Here is a 21,135-nt window from a genome sequence, read left to right as displayed (position 1 = left end):
TGAACTTTTGGCTTCTTATTGGAACTGGGAATGAACAAACTGAATTAGGAAAAGAAAGGGCAGAACATTTAGCCAATGCCATATTCAATGCCAAACCAAATTAAACCCTTTGAAGCCTAGAGACATCTCTGCTCAACCCTCCATCATCCCTCATTTTTGTGGCCTCCCTGCTTAGTGTTTCCTGCTGCAAACAAAGGCAAAATGGATGAAAGGCCTCCAAAACTGCCTCTGTGTGAGCTCAGCAGGTTGGGAAACTTGGGATAAGCTCCAGCCAAAGATTTAAATGGCTAATGACTGATCCCAGATATAGAAATCATTCAATCTTATGGATAGTGAAGACTGTCCAGAATTAGGTGTTGAAATATCTAAGGTTTTATTTCCAATTTTATTTCTGTTTTTTGTTTTTGTTTTAATTATGATTTATCTCATATCTTGTGGTATTCTGTCAGGTCAGTTTTTTTCATAGTATAGTATAATAAAGTAGAGTACCGTAAAGGCTCTACAATCAGAGGACCTCAGTTTGAATCTCCCCTCTAACATGATACCCACATCACTAAATTAGGTTTTGTTTTCTTCCTCTGAAAATTAAGGGAATTGAACCAGCTGGTCTCTGGTGTCCTTTTCAGCTCTAGATTTGTGATCTGACAATTTCTAAACTGAGATAGTGACACCTGACATCTAAGCAGCCTCTTGCTGTTGTTGTTCAGTCATATCTCTTTGTGAACCTACTTGGGGTTTTCTTGGCAAAGATGCTAGAATAGTTTGTCATTTCCTTCTCTAACCCATTTTACAGATGAAGAACTGAAACAAACAGGGTTAAACAAGTTGTCCAGGATCACACAGTAAGTGTCTGAAGCAGGTTTAAACTCGGGAATTCTTGACTTTAGGCACTCTATCCACTGTGCCATCCAGGCCTATGCAGAGTTGTAAAGACAAGTGATTTGCTGTCTATCACAGGCTTATTAAGTTGGACTAAATACAGGCATAAAACAAGCATTCTTAAATGAATAGGAAAGTCTTGACTTTTCATGATGTCTGATCATGCTGTGAAGAAGCAATACCAGCTGGAAGGGGTCTGGTCCAAGTCCAGCATTATCCTTCCTTCCATTTCACCTGTTTCTGTTGGACTGATCCCTATATCCCAGAGACATTGAGGCTCCTTCTGGATCTCTACCTGTTGTATCCATCTCTATTGGCAACTAGAGATTTTTACCCCTGACCTCTCACTACCCCTAATCTTCCTATTTTTCTGGTCTTATCGTGGATTCATTTATTTTCCCTTCCCATAGACTTATTATATTTATATATATATATATATATGTATGTGTGTATATGCATATATGTCTATATATACTTATATATATATACTTATTCCTATAGACTTATTATTATAATATTATTGAATGTTAGTTCTGGAAATCAGTCAATTAACAAGAATTCATTGAGTCGAGAGATACAAGTTAAAAGTCACAAGGAACTTTTATACTAATGTGAGGAACAAGTATATATATTTTACATATATGTTATATATGTGTGTATATGAAGTTAATAGATATATACAAAGTAATTCAATACAAGGTAGTTTGGCAGGGAAATAACTAGTAATTGCCAGACAGGAAAAGCATCATGTAGAAAATGGTGTATCATAAAATAAAAGAGTGACTATAAGGCAGAGGGAAGGAAGGAGAGCCAGTGTGGACTGACCAATGCAAAGGTATGGAGACAGGAGATGTGCTGTATAATGTGTGAGGAACAGAAGGAAAGCCATTTTGGTTGAATAGCAAACTCTGAGACAAGATGACAAATTTACTTTCCTCATGCCCTTGCTTGCGGGCCTTCACCTTTTCACAGCAGGCTGCCATTAGACCGTGGAAAGGAAACAAAGCCATGCCATTCTGTCCACTAAGACCCTAATGTAGCAGACTGGTGTCTGTAAATACTGGGAATGCAAGTTATCATCTTCCCAGATCAAACTCCAAAGATTAAAAACAAGCAAAAGAAACCAAGCTCCGACCTAGACTGCTGGTGTCAGAGAGGGGAGGAAGAGCTGGGGGAGCAGGAATTTCTGAGTGATGAGTTGGAGGTGTCTCTGGGTAATCTGGGTGGTCTTACCATATTGGGCAGTGTTCCAGGCCCCCTGGAGGGAAACTCTTTTCATTAGCCCTAGTTTGGTTTGTGAAGGGATGCCACTATGTTCAATAGTGTTGCAATTTATTTACCAAGAGCATGAGGAGACTCTAGGGCTCTCCTGGAGTTTTGAGGGATTCCCTTCAAGAGGCTAGTGTGCATTTTAGTAACCAGATGTTATGAGGTTTTTACTTTGAAGAATTATACTAATCTTAGATGGACAAGAAGCTTCCTACTTTCTCCATGTAGTGCACTTAACCCTTCTCCCTTCCAGTGATATCAACTGAAAGGGTACCTGGGGAAACAATGGGGCCAGAAGGCAGCGCTCTTTTGTAGTCACAGCCTGGAAGCTTCAATCTCAATATGAAAAGGCAGTGGATTTTTTTTCCTTTTTTAAGTAGCAGCTATTTTGCCACACTTGATTACTCCAACTCTATTAAACTCCATTAGAGCACTCTGTTATTTCAGCTCTTTGGCTCACGGTGGGTCTCCAGTGGATGGTGAAGTGGTAAGGGGATGAGAATGAGTAGGGAGAGGGAGGGCTTTACTTAGTTAGGGAAATATGATGTGGAGAGTCTGTGGTGGTGGGATACAGTCACTTTACATCCCAGAGAGGATAGGTTTTTAAAAAAAATGCACTTGAACAAAGTAGAACTGAGCAATTAGAGTACTGGGTAAAAAATGCTAAATTCGTGTGTTTGAAACCATTCCTTTCAAGGAGGCCGAGAAGATAGGTTTCCATTCAGTTTCTTCTTCATATTCTCTCCCCCAACCCCTACCAGTTTTGGGGTTTTTTTTGTTTTTTGCTGTGTACAATTGTCCAGCCATATTCAGAGAGGAGTAGAAAGTTAGAAGTAGAAAAGATCTTTAAAGTTAATTAATTGAGTTTTTTCTTCCATTTTATGATGACAAAACTGAATCCCAGATATTTTGTTCACAGTCAGCATTGTTAGAGATAAGCATTCACCCACATCTTCTGACTCCATGGTTGATACTCATTTCACTGTGCTTGACTTAAATACTTAGTTCTAGACTGTCTAACAATATTCTCTGACTACATTCCAAGCCGGACATGGGGCTTGTTATGTTTGAATTCCTCAAAGCATCTAGTACAGTGCCAGACACATAGGTGTGCAATAAATATTCATTGGTTGGTTGGTTGGTTGATTGGTTGATTAACTAGGACGTTGATTAATATTTTCTTTGAAAAATAATGATAATAAAGTTTCTTCTAAATTTGGCAGCCTAGCTATGTGGGCTGGCTGGGAAGACCAGAATAATTCTGAGTGTTGTAGCCACAAACTTAAAGTCAGGCTGACCCTTGATAAAAAGAAAAGAAAAGAAATAGCAATTTATATCCCCTTAGCCGTTAGCATTCTCCCTGTCTCTCATGAAATTATCTTGGTTTACCTCTCTGTTCACATATTGTATTCCTTAGGAGAATATGAGCTCCTTGAGGACAGAAGCTGTTTTACAAGTTTTTTTTTTCCTTTGTATCACCAAGCATCTACCACAATGCTTTGCACATAGCATGAACTTAATAACTGTTTGTTGAATGCAATATAATACAACACTAATTTTGTAGGAGGGGAAAAGGGAAACCATAGAGATAAAGTGCCCTGTTCAAGACGCCAAGGACCAAGACTGGAGTCTGAATCTTCTGACTCCTGGACCATGGGGAGCTTTTCCCACACTCCACACCAGCTTTCATGATTCCTTTAATTCAGTTTGTGATGTCAAGATGGCCAAAAAAAACCCATGACCCTCAAGGCCATGATCTCTTAGGTTTGCCTTATGTTGTAGGAATATCACTTCATTGACTGCATTTTCCTTTGGTCTCATTTGTCTTGCCAGTGTACCAGAAGCTGTAGTTAGAATTGAATATCCTTATAATATCTTGTAATATTCTGCTCTTTTTCTCTGTGGATCTTTTTCTGTCTCTGTCTCTGTCATCTGTCTGTCTCTGTTTCTGTCTGTCTCTCTCTTTGTCTCTGTCTCTGTCTCTGTCCCTCTCCCTCTCCCTTCCTTTCTCTCTCTTTCCTTCCCTCTCTCTATCTCTCTCTGTCTCTGTGTCTCTCTGTGTTTCTCTGTGTCTAGTCTATATGTCTGTCTCTCTGACTCTATCTCTGGCTCTCTCTGTCATCTCTCTGTCTCTCTGTCTCTCTTTGTCTCTGTCTCTCTCTCTCAGTACAGAAACTCATCTTCTTGAATTTCCATGTCTCTTTTCCATATACATTCATTTGAGAGGATCATTCCACATGAACTAAAGCTGCTACATCCCTGTCCTGAACTCAGCTTTCATTCGTATCTCTCCTACTCAGTCTCCATGAGAAATGTGGCCACTCCGAAAAGAATCAGTCATATTAATAGCCTCTTTTTGTCTATCCAGTGCATATATGTGTTATGTCTGTTACCCAAGGAGGCCTTGCCCTTCTTCTGCAGAGAGCTGGAGTTTGATGAATTAGTCCTTTCCTCACCTCAATATGACCTGGTCCATCATCAGTGGTTTCTCAGTGTGATTTTCTCAGGGCAGACTCCTAACACTATAGGAACACTGTTCAAATGGACATCCAGCAGTGTTAAGCTAGGGTTGCTCATCTTCATTTCATTATTCTCCAGTCTTTTCTTGAGTTCCGTAGGAAGCTACATTGTGAATTGTCAGTGTGTTAGAGTGTATAAGATAAGACATATTAGAAAATTTCTTTCTCCATCTTCTTTCTGACTCTTGTGGGATGGGACAAGCAGCTTCTTTCCTTCTATATTATACTGCTCACCTACACACACACACACACACACACACACACACACACCCCTTCTTAATTACCTTTTCACATGATGCCCAGTATAAAGGAAAGTAGTGACCCAAAGCTTCCACTGAGTTTGTATGCTGCTTAAAAGAGGTAAAAGAAATGCCCATCCTGGGGTAGTGAGATGGTCCTGAGTTCAAATGTGGTCTTAGACACTTAAAATTTCCTAGCTGTGTGACCCTGGGCAAGTCACTTAATCCTAATTGTGAAAGAAAGAAACAAGGAAGGAAGGAAGGAAGGAAGGAAGGAAGGAAGGAAGGAAGGAAGGAAGGAAGGAAGGAAGGAAGGAAGGAAAGAAAGAAAGAAAGAAAGAAAAAAGAAACTCCAATCTCTGTCATTGTCTTCCCCTCCTTTCTCTGGCATCTCCTAGCTGCTTTGGGTCTATCCCATCCCTTGTACAAGTGAGAGTCCAAACTACTGTTTCCTCTGTGGTGATAGCTACCTTCCTCGTCCCTGTCCACAACATCCAGACTCCTACCTCAGTCTATTCCCCAGGCTCAGATGTTCTACTCCTTCATCTCTGCCTCTTGAAACCTTCAGATCCCTTCAAAGCTTATCTCAAGTGCTGCTGGGGCTGTGGCCAGTCATCTTGACTTATGTCTTGTCACCGGCTCTGGGGGAGAGAGAGTGAAGCTGATGACTCTGCCTCCTTTAAATCCCTTTCACTTGCAAGTCAACAGCCTCCTTATATCAGTTATTGGTCCTCTTCAGGAACCAAGGACAAACAATATCTCAAGTGCCACTTCCTATGTCTCTCTTAATTCCCTGCCTGCTGAAATTCTTTTGTAAATACTTTGTATTTAATGCTCTGTGTTCGTGCTATATCTCCTCGGTAGAACACCAGGTCCTTGAAAGTAACAAACTATTTACTTTTGTGTCTGTTTCCCCAGTGAGGAAACATAGTAGGTCCTTAATAAATATTTGTGGACTTGACTGGAACTATCAACTGTCAACACATGCTTTGATAGTTCTTGGCTCTTGCCCACAGGCACTATGGAAATCTCTGACGTTAATGTCCACAAGTGTTCTTTCCTTTAGCTGCTGTTAGCTCTAGCCGGGCTTCCCTACCCCCTTTTCACTTGGTTGATTGGAGAATCACAGGACACAAAAGAAGTAGCACAGCACATCTTTCCTCTTTCTCAAGAGGGAGTGAACCAAGCTTTAACTACTGGACTGAACAGAGAAGAGTGACTGGTGAAGGGCAAAAAGGCTTTTGAGGAAGAAAGCTCTTAATCAAACACAAATATCAGGGATATTAGCAAGGGGAATGGAGAAAATTGCTATCAAACTAAATTGCTTTTTGTATAAATGTTCTCTTTATTCAAGTTTTCCCCAGCGTGCGATTCTTTCTTTAAGGCTTGGTGAACAGATGCTCTTTTGAAAATGTTGATTAACTGATGCTTTTTTAGAACCCTTCCCACTCACCCAACAAAACTACTGGGATGAGTAATTATCAGAAGGGAAGGGGGGAGAAAAATGGAGAGAAGTCAAGTCTCCAGAGCTTACTTCTTCTGAAGTGGCCTTTGATTCTCCAGGTGCAGAAATCTCAGCCACATCTGAGCAAGAGCTTTAAGAGAACCCCTCAGAACTAGAAGGGACTCTGTGAGACCATTTAGTTTAACCCCTTGCCTCTAAATAAGACTGCATTCAATCCTTCCTCTCAGAAGTGCTACTCTGAAACAATGAAAGAGGAATTACTTTGGAGTAAGAAGATCTAGGTTGAAATCTCAGCTTTGCTACTTAGAGTTTTGGTCACTTTAACTCTCTGGACCCCAATTTCCCCTATAAAATAGATTGTACCAAATGACCTTTAAAGTCTTTTCAAGCTCTATATCTTCGAGTCTAATAATCTTTCCTTTCTCCCTCAGTTTAGGAACACTGTTGCCTCCAGTCATAGCTAACCCTTTAAGTCAGAGCAGTTTTTTTCACCTTTTTTCTTAAAGGTTAGTGTTCTTTTTGCCCTATTCCCTAGTAACAGTCACTTTCTGCTAAGTTGACAGCTGCCAAAAACCTCCTAACTGATCTCTTTCCTGGGGCAATGGGGGGATGAAATGGAATAGGGCCATATTCTTACTTCCGACTGTTTCTCCCCCCTTGGCCGGACCTTTATACCTGGAAACAGATACAGATTTCTTTGGCAAATCATGCTGCTTTGTTCATGAATGAATCCAAGAGTCCTATCCAATATCCTGGACCTTTTAGCTGTAAAGATGTCAAGAAATGTGAGCATTCATCACCTTGATTATTGGTTGGAAATACTATGTGATGGGATATCTGCCAATTTCCCCCACCAAACCTATTTCTTTTAGACAAGGTGGGAACAAGAGCTATTTGATTTATAGGAAAAATCAGCTCAGCAACCTGCACCTCCAGATTCATTATTTGAGTCTTCTGATGGACACCACCTGTCTCTTCTTGGTGTCTGTTCATGTTTTCCTTCCAAGTAAACAATCTGCTTTGTAACAGCACAGAAAGAATAATGAAGAGGATGGGAACTAAGATAGAAATGCTTGGCTTGGTCTCACTGATGTCTATCTTCCTTCTGTCAGAGCGCCAGGAAACAGCCTGGAGATATAGAGGAATGGTGATCGTCATGGTAGATGACAAACCCTAGGCCACTGGGATCTAAGTGAACTTTTTATTTGCTCCATCTCCATGAAGGTGGATGAGAGTTTGAAGGAACTCTTGGTGCTTCAGTCAGGAGTCCAGAGGAATTCCTATGCTGATTAAAAGACCAAGCTTTTAGGAGTTGGAGTTTGACAGTGATGGATCAGAAATCATTTTAGGTTGTGGTTGAGAAATTTCCTGGTTGATAGTGTGGACAGGTTATAATTTTAAGCTACTTTGGGGATCAATCTTACTGTTTTTTCTGAAGTATAATTTAACTCTTCTCAAATTTTTTCTTTAAGTCCTTGACATTAATATTCAGGATTATTCTGAAATTCAGAAAGCACAATTTTAGGTAGAACGGAATTCTCAAAGGGCCATATGCACATGCAATGGGGGTATACTGAGTCAAAGATGTGGCCTCTAAAAACTAGCTTGTAAGATCTGAAGAAACAATAGCCTATTGCTTTTCAGGCACAAATTTAACTTTCTTTTAAAATGTTTTACCATTTTAGACAAGTAATTTTCCTTAGCTTTTTCTTTTTTCTCCTCAGCTGTGATTTCTGTGAGATGGACAGAGTAGTGAATAGAAAGACCTGTATTATCCTCAAAAATTATCATATAAAAGAAAAAGATAGACAGTGATAATACTGGAGAAATTTCAGAGTAAATTAACTAAGCTCTATTCAAACCTGGGCTAGCTAGATTGGTTGCCAGTGTTTGATCTATTCTAAATCATAAAGAAATGCAACACCCAGAGTAGCTTGGGCAGGAGAGATGGGTGATATTAATGCAGATATGTGGATATGGGCAGTCATTACGACATTCTTTTCCAATTCCGCTCCTACAGTAAAACATATAACGATGATACATGACTTGCTTAAATTACTTTAAATTTATTTGAAATTCCAAGGAGAGAAGTCCTTTAGGCTTTGTGTCCACTTAGATATATGCATATGAAGTGATGAAATCTGTGGTACTAAAATGACTTTAGCAATAATGGTGACTAATGGCAAGTACTAAGACACCATTGAAAGGTCTAAGGATAATACCCAGGATAATATTGATAATGAATGGCCGCTATTATGACTAAAGGCACAAGTGACAATATCTTTGAATGCTGGATACCTCGCTTTGGGGGTTGTTTTTCTTATTCTTCTGGTTGCTGCAAAAAGAGGGAGCAGAATACTTAAAGGAGCCAGAATCTAATACCCAAGAAATGGTCTGTTGGAAAATGATAGCATTCACTTTGAAAAACTTTAAGTAATGAATACAGTGACTAATCCCAATACAAGGATCACAATTCTAGGGTATGGAAGTTAAAACATATTGCTTACCTCCTGAGAGATGATGTTTCATTATGTAGAACAAGGTGTATATTTTCATTTGGCCAATGAGTATGTTTGTTTGCTTGACTAGGTATATTTATTAAACACAAGGATTTTTTCCCCACATTTTTAGGGAAATTTGAGAGGGAGAAAGAAAGTTATCAGTAACACTTCTGATGCAAGAGAAGGAAAAGAAAAAATGAGGAAATTGAAGTATTAAAGAAACATAGAAAAGAACGGGAAGAAGTACAAAAGGAAATACAGACAAGAAGGACAGCTCTGAAAGTTATGCATTATAGTCTTAAATGGGAAAGCAAGCTGCACATAATGGAGATTTGCCACTTCATGTCTAATTTCTCTTTTTTTCTTTGTGAAAGAAATGCTCCTTTTATTTAGTGTTCATTAAGTCTAGAATTTTCTTTTAAGCACTATAAAAGAAAAAAAAATGATAGTGTTCTTTGGATTCCAGAATAGCAACTAAAATGGAATCAGCTCTACAAATCTTGTCTTCTGACAATTATTGATATAAAAATGTCTTCTATTATGTTTGTTTCTCATTACAGTGGACATCCCAGAAATACCAAGAATTTTCAGTAGCGAGGGATATGAAGATGATGATGAAGGTGAGCCAGTTTCTATCTACCCTCTTCCTTTTTTAAAAGACAGTTCTCTTACTTAAACTTAAGATTAGCTTGATAGGAATCTTATCCAGAATCCTAGAGGCCAAAGGCCAAAGAATAAAGGTCAAGAATGAAAATGGTGAAAGAGCTGGAAAAGATCATATCTATCTATTGAGGTCAAAGTGATGACCTTCATACAATTCTGTCACTAAACAGCTAGTCCTGTTCCCTCTCTAAACTTAAGTTTTCTTAGCTATTAAAAATGAACCAAGACAGGGTTTTTCATAAGCTGAACATCATGAACATCAAAATTATGTGAGGCATACAATTTGTATATAATCCTAGATTCCACTCTATTATTTTTATGACTGATTTTTATAAGTTTTATTGATATCTTTTGTTTGTGTGTTCATTTGGGCCTGTGATCTTGGTATGGGTGCTTTTTTCCAAATGATTCATAGAACAGTCATTTCTGGCTACAGCCACCCCTTTCCCGAACTACCCTAGAATTGAGCCCTCCCCTCCCTAATAACAAAGAAAAAACAATTAAGTAAAAACACCCAATACAGTAACCATGTCTGACAGTATGTATATACATTTTACCTTAGTAATCCCTACAGGGACTGTTCTCCAGGATTGTTGCTGACTTTTCAATTACTAGTGATTTTTTCATTTACGTTGCTGTGATCTTTGTGTATATTATCCTTTTGATTTTGCTCAGTCCACTTTTCAATAATAGTTCATACAAATCTTCCCATGTTTCTCAGAATTCTCGTTTTTGCTATTTCTTACTGCACAATATTATTTTATTACACTCATAAATCACAGTTAATTCAGCCATTCCCCAGTCAATGGGCACCCACTTTGTTTTCATTTCTTCACCAACCATGAAAAGTGTTACTGTGAGCATTTTGTTATATATTGGACCATTGCTTCTTTCTTTGGTCTCTTTAGAGTTTAGCCTAGATTTTTAAAGAGCTGTTGTAAGTGCTCTGAGCACCTGGGGCAACCACCTCCCTTGCCAATCTTCTTCCTGGATAATTTCAATTTATTCAACATTTTACCAATTACTCACTAAGCATCTCCCCCCTCCATCTACCTCCAGGTAATGTCTATTTTTTTTATGCAAAGACTACAAAAGGATCTATGAACTCTGCAAATCAAATCTCTGATATTTGTCAGGAATTGGTCATCACCATGCCCAAATATTAGAATTTTCTTCATGAAAATTAGCACTGGGATCTTACAAGCCTCAGTTATCTCTGGTTGGAGAACCTTGGCTCATGTCACCTTAAATTTCTTTTTTTTTTTTTATTATAGCTTTTTATTTACACATTATATGCATAGGTAATTTTACAGCATTGACAATTGCCAAACCTTTTGTTCCTATTTTTCCCCTCATTCCCCCATCCTCTCCCCCCGATGGCAGGTTGACCAATACATATTAAATATGTTAAAGTATAAATTAAATACAATATATATATACATGTCCTAACAGTTATTTTGCTGTACAAAAAGAATCGGACTTTGAAATAGTGTACAATTAGCCTGTGAAGGAAATAAAAAATGCAGGCGGACAAAAATATAGGGATTGGGCATTCTATGTAGCGGTTCATAGTCATCTCCCATAGTTCTTTTGCTGGGCGTAGCTGGTTCAATTCATTACTGCTCTATTGGAACTGATTTGGTTCATCTCATTGATGAGAGGGCCAGGTCCATCAGAATTGATCATCATATAGTATTGTTGTTGAAGTATATAATGATCTCCTGGTCCTGCTCATTTCACTCAGCATCACTTCATGTAAGTCTCTCCAGTCACCTTAAATTTCAATGGGAGTGGACAGACCAAAATTTCTTGACATCCAAAGATTCCAAATACATTCTCAAATCTCCCATCCTGAGACGGTGTTACCTTCCACTCACATTCAAATTAACTAATACTCTTTCTATTTCCATACCCAAACCCAACACTAGCACCCTAATATTTCCATACTCAAATTCCACTCCACACTTGGCAACCAGAGACTGGCTTCCAAATATACCTATTTCACTGATTACCAACATTAGGAGATATTCTGGTTGTTTTTTTAGAGCCTGGATTTATGTTTTCTAGTTCAAGTGCACAGTTGCAAATTTTTCAGAGGCCAGTGCTTGTGCAAGAATAAACTTATTTGTAAAATATATGTTAGTTAAATATATATACATGTTGTATATGTTAAATATGTGCTACAGGTTTTTTGTGTTAATTATATGTTTTATGTTATACATGTTAAATATTTGTGTTATATGTTGTATATGTTAAATATGAGTTTTATATGTTATGTTATATATGTTGAATATTTGAGTTATATATTTTATATGTTAAATTTACATTATATGATATAGTAAATGTGTTATATATTGAGAATGTTAAATTTATGTTATGTTATATTAAATATAACACACATCTATGGCATATGCCATATGCAATTACCAAATATATATATATATATATTTCTCTCTCTCTCTCTCTCTCTATATATATATATATATATATTTTTTTTTTTTTAAATAAAACCACTATGGTGAGATGCATGCTGGTGGGTGCCCAGGGAGTGATAATGAGCTCAATCAGCTTCCTTCTTCTGTATTACAGATGAGTACGAAATCGACTGGAGCAATTCCTCCTCCCCAACGACTGGTCCAGCCCTTCCCAAAGAGGACAGGGAGAAGAGCTGGCTGTACACTCTGGACCCCATCCTGGTGACCATCATTGCCATGAGCTCCCTGGGGGTCCTGCTCGGGGCCATCTGTGCTGGTCTACTTCTCTACTGCACATGTTCCTACACGGGGCTCTCGTCCCGAAGCTGTACCACCCTGGAGAACTACAACTTTGAGCTCTACGATGGCATCAAGCACAAGGTCAAAATAAACCACCAGAAGTGCTGCTCGGAGGCATGACTGATTGCACCCGAATCACATTTGACGTTTCATTCCAGCCAGAGTGGCTGGTGAAGATTACTTTTTTTTTCTATGGGAACTGAATGCCATAATCTCGAACAAAACCGATCCAGAATACAGACAGTGAGGGCAAAGCAGACTGGGGGAGTGGAAGTAGGGAAGAGGCAGGCGTGGCCCATAGGGGAGACTGGCTCCCACCCAGGACCACAGTGGCCGAGTCATGACTGTAATGAGGACTTGCTCTCTGCTGGGACAAGGACAGCAGCTTGACTCTTGGGATTTTGATTTTTGCCTTTTGTTTGAGGATTTTCTTAAAAAGAAATTTTTTTTTAAAAAAATGTTTCATCTTGGAAGGACTCAAAGAAGTAGAAGAAAAGAATGACCTTTGTGGTGTGAGAAGTACAGATCGTTCCTCCCCACCTTCTTTTCCTAATCGGTGGTTGAAAGGCGAGGGATTTTTCAGCTGGTCTATCTTTAGAAATAAAACACAAAGAACGAGAGCCGTCCAGCTTATCCCCTTCTCAGATAGGCTTGTGATTTAAGGGATTTGCTACCAGGGCAGGTTCTGCCAACCGAGCCTGTGTGCTGCCGGTTCCCATCAGTCCTAGAACTGAAATTGAATGTTGTTGCCTTTAACTTTTCTTATCCAGGGGAAAATTGCCGTTTGAGGGTCAGCAGAAACAGCAGCTCGTCCTTATGTGCGATTCAAAACAAAACAGAAAGGAAACTTCACAAGTCACAATCCATAGGAGCACCTCCTTGGAAGCCACTAAAGGGCCTTAAAGTGCTTTGTGAACAGGAGCCATTTATTAAATCCAGAATCGAGTCTGTCGTGATGACCGAGGCCTTCCTGACAAGGCCTCTCTGGATATTGCTTTTGGTTTTTTAGATTTTTTTTTTTACTTTCTTTCTTTTCCTTCTCCCTTGTTCTTGTAAAAATGAAACCACCACAGACAAAGACACCCTTGTAAGGTTTCCAAGGCCCAGGAGATAGCTTTGTTTGATATTCTTGGGAGGAAGGGGATGAGAATACAAGCAATTATTGTTTTCTCTATTAACAAGACACGGAGTATGGTGACCACCAGAATCCAAGCAAGTTAGGGCTGGAAAAGGGACATCAAATATTATCTAGTCCACCTCCTTCATTTGACACAGGAGGAACTTATGACCCAGAAAGATTATGTACCATATTGAAGGTCACACTTTAAGCTTGTTAGTAGTACTAGGGCCAGGAATAGAAACCTTGGGGGATTTTTTTTGACTCTGTCAGGTGCTTGTTCAGCTACACCACGGTGCCTCCTGACTAGGTAGAAAGGGGGAGAAAGTGGACAGAGAAAGAACAGTTGAACCTCTGTTCTCCTATACTCAAGTAGGAAGGGTTGAAGGGACTAACCTAGGGAGACATTTTGGTTTAATTATTCCCTTCTCTAAGCTCTGAGCCCTGATTTCTGCTGTGGATTATAGTTGCCACAGCCTTGGCTTTTCTAAGGAGTCAAAGTTACTGTTATAGGAGATCCTGCCAGAGGTTAGCAGGAAGTATGAACCAAAATATTAACACCTCTACTTCATCCTCCCCCACCCCTCGCTACAGGATACATTCAGCTTCTTACTCATTCTCATACATACACTTGTTGATTTATGAGTTTTTGTTATCAAGTGCCTTGAAAAGTGAAGAAGAAAAAAAAAGTATTTTTTCCCTCTATCTAGAAATCCATGCTATATCATATAAGAAAGGCCTTCATCCTTCCCTGGCCCAGCTGCTTCTTCTCTGAACTCCTCTGGACTCTCCACCAAGCTCCATTAATGGAATAAGGCCTGCCCAGAAGGCTGAATGGGTCAATAGTTGTAGCCCTCCATGTACCTCACCTGGCTGCAGAAGGGGAGGGTAGGCAGAGGAAAAGTTGTCCAAATCAGAGCAGCTTGACTTTAGGCTTAAATTAATGTGTAGGAATTTTCCTGTTTGCAGGCAACACTCATCCAAAAAGCCAACCACCATACCCAGCTTATCACATATAAATGGTAAAACTCGTCAGACCATTTTTGCTGCTACTATCATGTACAATTTCATTCGTCTCACACCCAGGCTAAAGGGGAAGGGTGAATGGAACAAATCCGTTCCTATAAATGTTAACTTATGGACCTGATAGTTAAAATGGTATTGTCACAGTGTATTGTATGCATACAGAGAGTGAGAGTTCATATCTACATATATTTATACATATATGTGTGTGTTTGCGCGCGCATGTGGATTCTCTGTATGTACCGTGTATGTGAATGGTCACGTGGGACTAAATAGTGTTAATGTAAATTTGATCTAGGGCAGGAGAGTACTGCTGTTCTTGGCATTAATTTGGCACAGTGTTAGTTAATGGTGAAGTGCAAAGTTATTAAGCCCACATGCTTAGCTTAACACTACCCTATGAGCAGGGCAGGCAGAAATAAGTATCTAGTTCAACCCATCCTTCTCTTCTCGCTGCAGTCAGGCCTTTAGGGCCTCGGGTAACACTGGTTATAGGAGGGATGCTGGGGAAATAAGGAAGCACCCTAGAACATTTCCAAACATCTTGAAAACAAAGTTTTCCCCACACCTATTTCTGTGCTAACTGTCCCTCTCACGGCCTGGTTGATGGGGCATTTGGCCCCCATGCCGCCTCATTCCAGGTCTGCAGTTCATCTCTGAGTTGTACACAACAGAACATGCATCCGCTTTAAGAGTCCCACATTCATATTTCCCATCAGCTGGTACAGGGAATCTGACTGTGCTCAAAATGCTGAGCCAGAGCAGGCCATCCAGTGCTACAATGTGTAATTGTTAACTCGAACAGGGAAAACTAAAGTAAAGATTGGTGCATTCAATTCATCGTTCTCTCTCTCCGCAGTGATACTTTGCTCATCCTCCTTAGTGGGATAAACCCAACCAACAGTATTGACACAATTTTATGCCTTGTACTGAATGACCTATTACCTCCACGCTCTCATGGACTGGGTGAGCAGAAGGGCCATGTGTTTGCTTTCTCCCTTTGGTGGGAAGGGGGTTGGTGGGGGTGGGAAGCTTAGGGATGAGCATGGGGTGGGAGAGGGGAAAAAAAGTTAAGAAAACCGTGGCTTAACTTTTTCAAGGCTCACAGTCAAAGGTGTTTGACCATTCACCGACTGAGCCATATCATAAGGGACTTGAGAGCTTTTACTGTGATTCTCCACAAGGTTAAAAAAATAAACTCCAACAACAAACTGTGTTTATATGATTTGTATAAAGCCTTTTTAAAATTACTATTTAAATAAACAGTATACCAGGGACTCTTTTTGTACCTTCTTTATTCAAGACAAAAGGACTTGGGGTACTGCTTCGCATACTACAGTGGGTGTTTAATAAATATGGGTGGTTCACTCCCTAAGGTTAGCACCTCAAGAGACCTGAGGTACAATTCTTATAAAACATATTTCCAGATTCATTATGCTGCACAAGAAAAATCAGATCAAAAGGGAAAAGAAAGAAAGAAAGTAAACAACAAAGAAAAAAAGTAAACAAACAACAAAAAAGTGAAAATACTATGCATTATATAACCTGTAAATAAAAGGCTATTAAATAAAAAAGAAAGAAAGAAAATACTATGCATTTTCCATCATAGCTCCTTCTGGCTTTTAAAAAAATTTTTGGGGAGAGCAGCTAGTTGGTATAGTGGATAGAACACTAGCCCCGAAGTCAGGAGGGCCTGAATTCAAATTTAACCTCAGACACAACACTTCCTGGCTGTGTGACCCTGGGCAAATCATTTAACCCCAATTATCTCAGCCCCCCAATTTTTTTTATCTTCGTATCTCTGATGCTCAAACATGATAGGTACTTAATAAATATTTCTTGAATTGAAATTAAAATGAATTGGTTGGTTAGGTAACTGAAGGGGGAAAAAGGCAGAATGAAGAGCTTCAGGAATGGGAAAGGAACACTTTCTAACTAGTATCTCCAAAGCTTTACCTGAAAATCAATGAGCCCACCACACCCATCTCCACAATATTCGCTGTCTGTAATTTGGAGTTTTGTAGTACATCCTCTCCTTCCCTCTCCAGGCCTTCATAGTCAGCATTTTTTAGCCCCATCTCACTTCACCTCCACCCCCACCTCCATGCACAGTGATCTCAAGGCTTTGCAAAAAAAATTTGAGGACCATTGTTCACCTTCCCATCACTCAGTTCCAAACAACCCCAGGCATTGATCATCAAATATCAGTCAATAGTAATAGGCATTTATTAAGCCCTTACTAGAGATGCCAAGAAACTAATTATTGAGGATAGTTTTAATGCAATGCTACTCTAGGCAACTCACTAAGGATTGAAGGTGCACATCTGCTTGGGTAAAGAAAGTAATTAATGAAATTATGAGTGTAGTTCCACCCCTATCCTTTAGTACGGGGATTCTTGAACTTTTTTGTCTCATAGATTTCTTTGATGGTCCAGTGAAGCCTTCAGACTCCTCAGAATAAGGTGTACAATAACATTTAAGAGTATTCAATAAAATACATATGATTACAAAAAAAATCAAAAGGTTAAAATATAATTATCAAAAAATTTAAAGGTTTAAATGTTAAGAATAAGAATCCTTGTTTTTAGTGCAAAATCTCCATCCCTATTTTGAATATATCTGAAAAAAACTTACTTTTTGTCCCATTGTTGTCATTATCTTTATTTTTTATGATAGTTTTTCATTTTTCCAAATACATGCAAAGATAATTTTCAACATTCATCTATGCAAAACCTTGTGTTCCAAATTTTTCTCCCTCCTTTCCTCCTTTCCCCTCCCCAAGACAGCAAGCAATCCAATATAGGTGAAACGTGCAATTTTTATAAACATATTTCCAAATTCATTATGCTGCACAAGAAAAATCAGGTCAAAAGGGAAAAACCACAAGAAAGAAAACAAAAGCAAACAAACAACAAAAAAGGTGAAAATACTATGATTTAATCCACATCATTCTCTGTTAAGGACCAATGCCTAAGTGAAGGGGCAGGTCAGTTCTCTGAGAGCCTCCACAGCTGTGAATCATAACACTTGATGGAGTTGAAAAGCAGCCTTTACTGACACAGGTATTCCTTGTGGATTGGGAATGAAATAAACTGGAGGGAAGAGGAAAGAGAAGAGAGGTCAGAGAACAACAACTGCCTCTCAGTCTCCTTGTGTCATCATCATCATGCCCTCATTTGAAGAGATCCATTCTACAGGTCTGAGTTGACCTCTAGCAGCCAATGGCAGGTGGCTCCTGTATCACAACAATTCTCCATAGTTCTCTTTCTAGATATGTATGACATTTTCCATCACAAATCTCTTGGAATTGCCTTGAATAACCTCATTGTAGAAAAGAGTCAAGTCTATCACAGTTGAAATTTTTTTTTATAAACAAAGATTCTTATTTCTTAAAATGCATACCTAACTAAGCCCTCCGGTGTCTTAATCCTTACTTTATTTTCTGCCCCATTTGTGGAGCCTTTCAGAATCACTGAGTTACAGTTATAAGGGATAGAGTAAAATAGTAGAGGACTTAGACATTTTGCCTGTCCACAGTATAGCTTGAGTTGGAAAACACTTGGTCTAAAGGCATATGAGTCATTCTCAGAAGTTAACTGGCTATGAAAACAGGTCAAAAGAGACTCGAGCATTCTATTTTCTACAGGCCTGGACCAGTGCTACTCCTATTTGTACTGTGTTCCTCCCTAAAGAAATAAAAGGCTGGCGTAACTAGGTGGTGCAATGGATAGAGCACCAGCCCTGAAGTCAGAAGGCACTTGAGTTTAAATATGGTCTCGGACACTTAACGCTTCCCAGCTGTGTGACTCTGGGCAAGTCACAACTCCAATTGCCTCAGCAAAACAAAACAAAACAAAATGTGTGTGTGTGTGTGTGTGTGTGTGCGCGTGCAAGTCACTTAACTCCAATTCCTCAGCAAAACAAAACAAAATGTGTGTGTGTGTGTGTGTGTGTGTGTGTGTGTGTGTGTGTGTGTGTGTGTGTATCTGGAATCTTGGTCTTCAATGACTTGGTACTCTTTAGCATTTGTCAGAAAACTCAAACTCAGATCTGAGCCAAGGTGCAAAATGTTTTAGAATTTTTATAACTCATCTAAACATGACCAATTATGTTTTAAATGATAATATATAAACTATATCAAACTATCTACCATCTTAGGAAGAAGGGAGAGAAGAAATGAAGAGAGAAAAATTTGGAACTTAATCAAAAAACTCAAAAAAAAAAAAAAAGCTAAAAATCTTCTTGACATGTAACTGGAGGAAAAAAATACCATTAAGAGTGACTAACACAGGTGGCCCTATTTTCCTTTGAGTATTTGCAAGTAACACAACTTATTCATGCTCCTACTCTTCTCTCCCCATCCTTATTTTTATTATTTCTGATAAATGTGTCTGATGAGATGCCTGATTCCTCTCTTTGTTAATGATCTTTATTAACAATAGAGTTTGAAAAAAAAAAAACAAATCCCTGCTTTCTTTAAACTAGGCTTCGAGCACTAATAACACACTAATGCACTAATAATGAACTAATTAATTATTCAATGCACTAATAAGCCAATAAAATGTCCTGATCTCTAGCTAGTCATGTTTATATGCAACTTTTCTCTCTTATCTGAATCCTTTTACAAATGTTTAAACAATCTCTAGTGGAACGGTTGGGGTGAGTGGTGGCACTTAGAAGGGATGATATGGAGGCAGAAGAATGAGTTGAAGCTGAGGCAGAAGTACTGGGGAGAGAAACAAACCCCAGCTGGATGTCAAAGCCAACTGTTCCACTCTGATTTTGATAGCTATGAGGAAGAAGCTACTGATGAAATACCAAATATTTTCCAGTTCCCACAGATTAAAGGTGCTGCTTATCTCAACTGGAACTCACCAAAATTTTAGAATGCTTTGTCTTGGGGTGGAGGAGGGAAGAAAAGAATGTAAAACATTCCCTCATGCATGACCTTCAAACACTTCAGAAAGTCAACAAATTTCAACAAATGGAGATATTGGGGTCTAGAGAAATCAAGCAGCTAATCTCAGACCACCTAGTGAGGCAAACACAGAGGAGTGGTTTCCTTTGACCTTCAGTCTCTTGAATTCTCCCAATCTTAGCTTGTCTGCTTTCCCTTACATGCCAGTAAAGTCCTGAGAAAATAGTCCCTGTTCTCCTAACCCCTGGATTAGTTAAAATGAGAGGGTCTTCTTCCCAGGGGTCAAAGCAGGTGAGGAGAGGAGGGTGGTATAAACACAGTTGCCCAGAATGATTTTTTAGACCCAAGAGCCAGGCTATTTTGGTAGCCTCTCAGGGCTGTGCATTTCCTCTCCCTTTCCTGCTGGGAGAGAGATGGACAAAGAGAGGGAGTGTGTGTGTGTGGGGTGTGTGTGTGTGTGTGTGTGTGTGTGTGTGTGTGTGAAAGAGAGACAGAGACAGAGACAGAGACAGAGACAGAGACAGAAACAGAGGCAGAGACAAAGAGACAGAGAGAGAGACAGACAGACAGACAGAGAGACTAGATGGTTCAATAGATGAATAGATGGATGGAGAATGGATAGATATGTAAATAAATACGTAGACAGACAAATAGACAAACACAGACAGACTGAGACAAACAGACCAATAGACAGACAGACAGATAGATAGATGAATGGATAGATAGATCGATAGATAGACAGACAGACAAATAGATAGAGAAGTAGACAGATAGTATATGAATGGAGAGAGAAAGAGATATAAATGGATAGGTGACAAAGCCAGACTGAGCTCAGGCCCTCTGATAAGCATCTTTTCTTTATGCCATCACAAATTACTTTCAGATGACCTAGGATAGGAGATGGGAATCAGTTTCTCTGTAACAACATAGCTGTTTGGTTTACCCAATGGTCTCTTTGAGTTAACAGTACAATAATATCAGGTGATGGTAGAAAAAGTGGAGAATCCACTTCAAGATAGAGAGCTTGTCTTGATTTAAATGTAAATAAACAGTACATATAAATGTGCGTACATGTATATTAGAAAACTTTAAAACAACATATAAATGAAATGATTATTTTATGTGTGCAACTGTATATGGGCTCAGTCAGTTGGGGAGGCAAAGAAGTCACAGGTTCCCAAAAAGGGCTCCTGTGTAGACAGTGAGGTTCAGTGGATAGAGGGTTGAACATGAAGACAGGGAGATTGAATCTTGAATCAGCCTAGCTCTGTGACTTCATCCAAGTGATTTGACCTAACTGAGCTTGATTTTTCAATAGTAAAATGGAGATAAGGTGGGGGTGGGGGGAGGTTAAGTATCAAATAAAATAATGTGTGCAAAGCATTTCAACAGAAATCACAAACTATTATCATAATATAGTCCTTATAGGGGTCCTAAAGAATAGTAATAGCTATCCTTTATTTCACATTTTACCAACACATTAATACTTATATGTATAAAACATTTAAGTTTTGCAAAGCACTTTATATCCAACCCTCAAGTGAGAAAAAAGATCTATACCAATGGACTCTGGGACTCAGATTGCATACATATTATTTCCTTTAAGCTTCACAGCAATCCTGTGAAGTAGATGCTATAGATACTTTTACCCTCTTTTTGCAGATGAAGAAATGATGGCTGAGGCAGGTTAATGACTTGCCCAAATTCAAATAACTAAGCATCAGAAACAAAATTCAAACCCAGTCTTGTGGGGCCAGAAGGCCCTGTT

General features: G+C 39.1%; 1 protein-coding gene across 2 annotated transcripts in view; it reads left to right on the top strand.

The window, feature by feature from the left end:
- NRP2 (neuropilin 2) overlaps nt 1-15,726 on the top strand; it is a 147,954-nt gene extending 132,228 nt beyond the window's left edge. For both annotated transcript variants that reach the window (XM_012546409.3, XM_023500681.2), the window contains exons 16-17: nt 9,433-9,492; nt 12,125-15,726. In XM_012546409.3, coding sequence (XP_012401863.1) covers nt 9,433-9,492; nt 12,125-12,429 — 365 coding nt within the window. In that variant the 3' untranslated portion in view covers nt 12,430-15,726. The remainder of the gene's footprint in view (nt 1-9,432; nt 9,493-12,124) is intronic.
- The last annotated feature ends 5,409 nt before the right edge of the window (nt 15,727-21,135 follow it).

Source organism: Sarcophilus harrisii, chromosome 3 (assembly GCF_902635505.1).
Source record: "Sarcophilus harrisii chromosome 3, mSarHar1.11, whole genome shotgun sequence".
NCBI classification, from domain to species: Eukaryota; Metazoa; Chordata; class Mammalia; order Dasyuromorphia; family Dasyuridae; genus Sarcophilus; species Sarcophilus harrisii.
This window is presented reverse-complemented; position numbering and strand designations above follow the sequence as displayed.